This window comes from Molothrus ater, chromosome 1 (assembly GCF_012460135.2).
Source record: "Molothrus ater isolate BHLD 08-10-18 breed brown headed cowbird chromosome 1, BPBGC_Mater_1.1, whole genome shotgun sequence".
NCBI classification, from domain to species: Eukaryota; Metazoa; Chordata; class Aves; order Passeriformes; family Icteridae; genus Molothrus; species Molothrus ater.
In genome coordinates, this window is record NC_050478.2 from 126,969,852 (window position 1) to 126,977,836 (window position 7,985).

A 7,985-nucleotide genomic window follows, 5' to 3' on the forward strand; every position below is an offset into this window, starting at 1 on the left:
CTAACTTACATTATGTCATCAGTTTTGAAGAGGAAATTACTCCATAGATTAATGAGGAATTCTACATGGAAGTCAAAGGTATGATGTAGTCTTATAGCATTAATCAAGAGCTAAATATGATCTGACCTACTTCAAACAGCCCAGACTTTAACAGAGAGATTAAAAAAAGGCAGAGTATGAGAGTCCATATTTATTGCTGATGTAACACCAACAAAGCCAACAGAATCCCTTGAAGTTCTGAGTGCCTCAGAGCACCACATGGCAAGTGCCACAGGTCATCTGTAATCTGCAAGGTATGATGGATTGAGAAAGCAATGCCATTTTCCGCTCCTATTTAGGAAACATTATACTAAGAAATAAGATCTAACAGAACTGTATCTCAGAAAAATGTTTATTACCCTGCAACAATGGATGTATCAATTCACTAAACAATTTTACAATTTTGAATATGAACTCACTCTAGGAAGTCCTCTGGAATGAACAAATCATAAGGTTTCCTAGAAAAACTGATTTTTTCTATAATGTACACAGTAAACATAATTATACTGTATATAACTCTATTGAAAAAGCAGTGAGAAATTAAATAGGCTATATTTTATTTTCTCAAAACCCTAAAACTTGGAGATCATTCATCCATCTGATCAAGTCAGACTTATTATACTGATCCCCAGACACAGTGATTCCCTCTTCCTTGGTGCTGACACCAAACATGATAGTATTCCCAGGCCCCCCTGAAGCTACGTTCTAAAGAGAGAGACATTAATAGATAATGACTGGGAAGAGAACACATAAATACCTTTTAAAAAATTAACAAACCTCAATTTCCTTGGACACATGAGCAATAAGAAAAAATCCAGTATCTTTTTAGAAAAACCCTCTAAAAATTTCTTAGTCATGACTTGCTTCTGGCTTCACACTCCATGACAAGGGCCACTATTTTCTTGTGATGTTGAGAAGTGTCCACTCTGGCCAAAGTTCCTAGCCACTGACAGCCCTTCACATTTAGCATTTTCAGTCACTCTCATCAGGCTCTCTTAACCAAGTGCTGCATTTCCAAAAGAAGAAGACCCTTGCCAGCAAACTGGAAATTCAGCAGTCCCAGGGAAGGGGGACTAAAGGAGCTGTTACTTTCCCACTATTTCCAGAACAGGTCTGTGTCACATTGTTTACATCATGCATCATTCATCTGCTGTGATGAAATGTAACCCTGTGTTTTAAAAAAAGACTTCTGCAACAGTGAGGATACTCTATCTTTGTGAGAAGCATGTCACATATTTTCCATAGGCATCAACTGCTCCTGCTTCTATTTAAATCTGTGTGGCCCTCTTCAGAGGGCATTATTCACTCCAGGAAGCCCATTCAGAAGGTGCTGAGCAGAAGGAGGGGAGAAGCCAGGATGGCAGCAGACAGCAGCATGGCTCCTGAAGAAAAGCCGAGTGCTGCTCCTGTGAGAAGGGCTGTCCACAAGATCCGGATGGCCAGCCAGGTCTTCAGCTTGGCACGAGGCTGGCAGCAGTGGGCAACTGACCACCATGTAAAGCAAGAGCAAGAGCCCTCTGGATGGGTCCCCACTGCAGGAAGCTCATCAGCTCAGCCTGTACAAGAAAGTTCCTTTGAAAAATGGCAAATTCCATCCGTCAAGAGGGACCAAGAAAAAGATGATGAAAAATCCTTAGCAAAGGATTCGGTGACAATAAGAGATGCTGAAAAAAAATCAAGGGAATCAGATGAAGATCTCAAAATGTTCAGCATTAAAAGCAAAGAGGTGACCAAAACAGTTGTCAGCAAAGCCTATGAACGAGGAGGCGATGTCAGCCTCCTCAGTGAAAGATTCGAAAACAACAACAGCAGCTCTGAGATGACCAAACTCGAAGAAGAATCAAGCGCTATTGACAAAATTCTTAGCAACAAATTACCTTCAACCATAAGGAGGAAGTGTTCAAATGTAGTATCAGAGATGACCAAGGGCTGGGAGAAGATGGAAGATGAGAGCAAAGATGGGGCCAAGGGAGAGCTGCTGCTGAAGTGCCGTGATGACAGCCTGGATGCCCAGGACAGTGGCTATGGGGAAGCAGAGGACAAGCTCGAGCAGGAGGACAGTGACCACGAGGTGACAGCTGTGAGGATTAAACGTCCTGTCCCATCTCTGTAAGTAAAGCATCTTCATTACATCAGCACAAATGACAGAGGGGCACAGCTTTCCATGAGGAAAATGGTGGGGGTGGGGGGATAGTAGGAAGTGGTCAAAGATAAACTATTATTCTTGATTTATAAGAAATTAATCAAAATTCAGGAGACCTTTCACTTATCACTCTGTGCTTAAGTAGTTACTCAACAACATCGGACTATGTACCTAAGACAAGGTTAGGAAAAAAGTTAGGAAGTTATATTTGGGACATGTTAATTATATTTAATTTTCACACTGGATTTACCAGTTCATCAAATTAACTACTTATTTCTTAATACTTCAGTCCATGTTTCATAATCACAACTTTTACCTCATCAAGAGCCTTTAGCTACTCATTTATTTCAGCAAATGTTGTCTAAATGAATATATTTGACAAGTAGTATTTCCAAATACTTATTCATTATTTTGCTTAGCATTAATTGTAAATACTCTCAGGAGCAATTTGAAGAGAATGTCCCAAATTAATGTAGCAAGAATTACTTCCACATACTTCTTACCAAAAGTTGGAAGCTGCTTTGGAAGCTTTCCATGAATTTGGAATCCCTCAATTCAAAGAAAAGAAAATCCCACAGTATCTTGAACCCCAAGTTCATAACGTATCCCAATCACATTTTCAGAAATTAAAAACTGGATCAGCACTGATGATGAAAACTGATGAAAATGCCATAACAGACTTTGTGATCCCTGTGCAGACAGGCAGGGCTGTATCATGGTCACTATTTTGGTTTTACACCTCACTACTGATGAGCATTATCATGACCATTAGACTGTGACTAACACACTTATGGATTTCAACCATGCAATACCTTTAAGCACAGCTATCTGAACACACACTCCCAGAGCCATTTTAACTATTCAAATGGAATTAGAATGATGCTTTGCTGTACAGCTGAGCAGTCAGCTCCTGTAAGAAGAAAATGGTTAACAGCCCCAGTGAAAAAAGCTCCCCAGTAACCTAGGCTTGAAAGTTTTTGGTACCTGCTTTTGGCAAGGACTGTGTTCACCATCCTTCACAGAAGTTATGACCTCAAAACAAAGATTCCAAATATACAGTGGAAAAAAGATACATTTGCAGCACTTATCTGTAAACAACTTCAATTAAAACAAATTTTTTCAGTTTCAACTATTATAGTAGAAACCAACTATCTAGCTTCCATAAAACCAACTATCTTGTAGACCAACTATCTAGCTTCTGTTAAACTTTTCTTGTATTTTCCTCATATGTATAATTTTAGTGCTGCTACCATGAAAAAAGATTGATTAGCCATATTTACTGTGATCTAAATTATTGAAATAACACCCTCTATGTTACTTACAGCTCTTTCTTCCACTGAAATTGAACACAGAACTAATTTTCTGCACTTACAGTGCTGCTATCAGGACTGAACTTTTTTAACTACTCATTTTTTAAAATTTATTTTACAGCCTCAGAACATAATATTTCAGCCTGCTACTTTTATAAACCTTTCAATGTGGTTTAATCTTCTTCAAAAAGGCCATAAGTACACAGTTGTTAAAGCATATCTCCTATTTTCCTCTCCACATTCCAGGAAAAAAGCATCAGTACAAGTGTTTTGTTTTCCTCACATCAGCACCTTCATTATTTCCAGCTTCACTGCTTACTGGAATAAGGTTGCTTCCTTAGTAGGCAGCTTGTTGACTGGCATAAGAGACTCTTCTGGACTCTTCTGTTCACAATTAGAAGCAAAAAGGATGCAACAGACGGGATATGAAACTCAAAACATTAAAATGGGATTCATACTTTCCCCTACAGAGAGAAATAGGGCAAATATGCTACATGCACCTAATTTGCCTAAAAGGTCAGAATGCATTTAGGATGTCATTCTGGTTAACAGGTTAACTTAGTTGATTGTTGCATGTAAAGCACTTCTTAGAGTGGGTAGAAGTTCAAAACCTTCACTTTGGGTGCACAATCCTTTGTGTAGGTGGAGTAGAAACACGAAAAAATGCTTCTATGGGTACACGATTCATGTTTTAAACCTGTCATTAAGCTAAACAATGGCAAAAATAGCACTTCAGCAACTAGAAAGGGTAAAATTACAAGCTGCATTAAAAAAGTAAGCTTTTTTTCAAGCCCACGTGAGGCACAATAAAAGCAAAAGGATAGATAAGATGGTTTTCTCAACCACTGAGAAGATAATTTGGATGAGGAAGGCAATAATAATCTGCTAGAAATGAAAATTAGTTTCAGTGGAAAAAGGAGGAAATACATTCTAGACCACTAAATTAAAGTAAGTAACAAACACTGCACAACCTCCTGATGTCTCAGTCCCCCTCTCCTCTCACTCAACCTGGGGAACCGAAGCTCTAGGACTTTCTCAGTGGTCATGGTCCCTGGAGAGAAGGGGAAGCAGCTGGCTGTGGCTGGGGAATAAGCCCTCCATAACAATATCTACTCATAAACTCCACTGAGACTGATGGAATCACTTCTTCAAAGCAATTTTGGTTCACTTAGGATTTTTTTTCCCCCAGCCTTAACTGATGGCTTCCACATGGAGAGCTAGTGAAACAATCTGAGCTTCAGCTGGAGTTCAGACTGTGCTGGCACAGGGTTTCTGTGACTTTTGAGATAGCCATAGGCTTCAGGAGACAAATTCCTTTGCATAGCCAAATCCTGTGCCCAGAGTTCCTCTGACAATGAAGGCACAATTCAGGTGAAGGGACAAAGGATCACAGCTCTCCCTTTCTCTGTATGACAGTAGCTTATATAGAGAAGCATTTGGGAAACCAAATTGTCTAGATTTACCCCACTAGTATATTTTAATGCTTTCCTGCCAACACCTACCTGTTAGTCATTTACACAGAATTACAGGTACAGACACACTGCCTACTCTCATGATGCTCTGTAGTCACACCACAGAAGAAAGGTGCACTTGGCAACAGTATGCTCAATTCTTCTGATAGTTTTTCACCAAAGTGATAGGGAAGAGTATTTTGGAGCTTTTTAAACACAGTTCCTCAATACAGCTAAGCCAATCTTAGGGCAACTCTACAGCTAATAAGGTAGCGCAGCTCTCTGAGTTCTTTTTCTACCCCTGGCACTTAGTGTTTGCAACTCTTACCCTAGCATAGCCCTGCCCAGTACTGGCCTCTTTCTGGTGCACTGATCTGAACTAGGGACATCTCTCTGACTCCTATTCTCTATTTCAACCAGCTTAGTAGAAAACAAAGGAATGTCCAAACAGCGGGGGAACAGAATTTTCTGCAACTTTGCAGCCCTGTGTGCTGTTTGCTAAGTGCATTTTGATTTTCTGGTGTTAATATTCAGCTGACAATACTGGGAAGGTTGCAGAGCAGCCTTTTGGGGAGTAAAAATATTAGAAAACAAATTACTTTGGCACAGCCACAGTACAGCATAGTCCCAACTGAGTTCAGTACATATACATTGACAGGACGTGGACAGCACAATGACTAGCTCAGACTATCCATAGCTCCCCCACAACATGTGAGATTGGCCACAAGAGGATAGAATGTCTGTCTGGAGTAATCCAGAACTATTACACATATAAAAAAAAGAAAAAAAATCTCTGAAAGTCTTTCCTTATCCTTTGTCCTTGACACTTTCAGGCTTCTACCCTACCCATGGGAAGTGAATTTTGGACTTCAATATATGTTCAGAATCATATTCCAAATACAGAAGCACAGACAGAACTATGATACTCAATTAGGTTTTTGTTGTTGCTATAACCATTGACATTTATTACAGAGGACATTTTTCTAGGCACTACCTTCCTGTTTTCAGCCAGGTCACACACCTACAGCAATCTCTAACCTCAGGGCAGGCACACTTCAGGCTTGGCTAAGCAAGCAGGAATGGGGAACTACATGACTGACCAAAGGTACAGAAAGTGCAGGTGATCAGCAACATACTGTTTTGTTCCCTTACAGAATTAAGTCATTCTGGTACAAAGTTTGTGAAAACAGACTCAGAGCAGGGCTGGAAGGTGGTAGTGTAGACAGGATAAAGCTGTAGTCATGGAACTTGCCTTTGTGTGCAAACTGAATGCGGACAAACAGCCCCTAGAGAACTAATTTAGAAGTGGTGAACTCGTGCCACCTGGTGGATTCCAGCTCGCCCCTAACCCACAGAAGCCAGTTACAGCAGATTTCAATAAACAGCAGAACTGTATCAGGAAAGGAGAAGATGCAAAGCTCAGGTGTGTTTCTGTGTCTTTCAGCGCCAGCCGGCTGAGCGAGGAGGCGCGGAGCAAGGCGCGCAGGAAATGCAGCGCCGTGCACAGCCTCAAGGACAGGTGGCAGGAATGGGCCGACCAGCACATCATAACGCAGAAGCTGAACCCCTTCAGCGAGGAGTTTGACCACGAGCTGGCCATGTCCACGCGCCTGCACAAAGGGGATGAAGGGTACGGCCGCCCCAAGGAAGGCACCAAAACTGCCGAGAGAGCCAAGCGAGCTGAGGCCCACATCCACCGGGAGATCAGGGACATGTGCTTCATCATTGAGTCCATGGCCAAGCCACGGCCCGATGGCAAGATCCAAGTCACTTTTGGGGAACTCTTCGACAGATACGTTCGTATTTCAGATAAGGTTGTTGGGATTCTCATGAGAGCCAGGAAACATGGGCTGGTGGACTTTGAAGGAGAAATGTTATGGCAAGGAAGAGATGATAATGTCATCATTACTTTATTAAAATAAGTTAGGCTATAATCAGAACAACTTTGGAAAACTTTTCTCCTCTTCTCCCTTGCCATTAGCATTTGCACATTTTGAACATAAGGTTCCCTTGTTCACCACATAGAAAAGTGTATTTTTTGAAATATGTATTTTATAACTAGTGCATGAAAACCCAAACACCCAAATGGACTTCATTTTGTACCAGAAATGCTTTCAGGACAATTAAGTTAATTACTACATAAAAAATAAGGAGAAAAAGCTATATGGAATATAAGCAGCTGATGATAAAAGTCCATAGCAATATAAATAGCTACAGGAATATGAAACATGCCAGATCAGAAGCTGAATGACAAAATAAACTCAGACAAAGGTTTTGATCTGAAAAATGCTCTTGTGCATGCACTTTCTAATTAATTGATTTAAACACAAGTAAAATTACCTTATTTTAATACAGAATCAAAGATACATTTGTTTTCTTTACAAGCACAATATGTAACTATCACTGCAGTATTCTCTTGTTGATACAACTGTTGACACAGCTTTCTCTTACATGTGACATAAAAAATTCTTTTTATAAATGGGGTTTTATATATTTATTGTATTTATATAACTAATTTTTTTGATTATTTCATATGTAATCTTATGGAGTTTGGAATGTAATGAATAAAAAATGTTTTGATTAGATAGCTACCTAAAAAATACCTTCTATGTAATGTTGTGCAATGTCTTATCTGATTATCTATGCTGATACTGTTTTTCTAAATACAGGGAAAAAGAATATGTAACATATAAAAACTAGCCAGGTACTTGTATACTTTTGTATACAGCAAAAAAGTGATTAACATCATCATCTTCCATTGAAATGTACCTCTGTGAAAAAAGAGAGACAGGATTCATAACTTTGAGGAAAATGTTGTTCCACATTACACAGAAATACTGACCTAATTTTATAGCATTTGCCATTCCAATGTCACTAAAATAATGTATTTCAGTCCAGGTGATGCTAGAGAGGACTGGGTGCTAATGAACTAATAGTTTTACGACTTAAAATTGTATTATTTACAAATCTGAGATCTCTGTAAAGTCTCTGCTACTTGCTGGACTAGAGAGATCAGTTCCTCTACCACTGTAAAAATAGCTA

At 39.7% G+C, this 7,985-nt stretch overlaps 1 protein-coding gene across 1 annotated transcript; it reads left to right on the top strand.

Moving 5' to 3' along the window:
• Nucleotides 1-1,396: 1,396 nt before the first annotated feature.
• Nucleotides 1,397-6,865, top strand: ABRA (actin binding Rho activating protein). The gene is made up of 2 exons (XM_036378734.1): nucleotides 1,397-2,148; nucleotides 6,388-6,865. The coding sequence occupies exons 1-2, from the start codon at nucleotides 1,397-1,399 to the stop codon at nucleotides 6,863-6,865; spliced, it is 1,230 nt and encodes a 409-aa protein (XP_036234627.1).
• Nucleotides 6,866-7,985: the final 1,120 nt, after the last annotated feature.

What these genes read in the sequence shown, in the direction of transcription:
- ABRA (XM_036378734.1), top strand. Translation starts at nt 1,397, where the DNA reads ATGGCAGCAGACAGCAGCATGGCTCCTGAAGAAAAGCCGAGTGCTGCT. An exon ending in AAACGTCCTGTCCCATCTCT is followed by an intron (nt 2,149 to 6,387) that starts GTAAGTAAAGCA and finishes TGTGTCTTTCAG; the next exon opens with CGCCAGCCGGCTGAGCGAGG.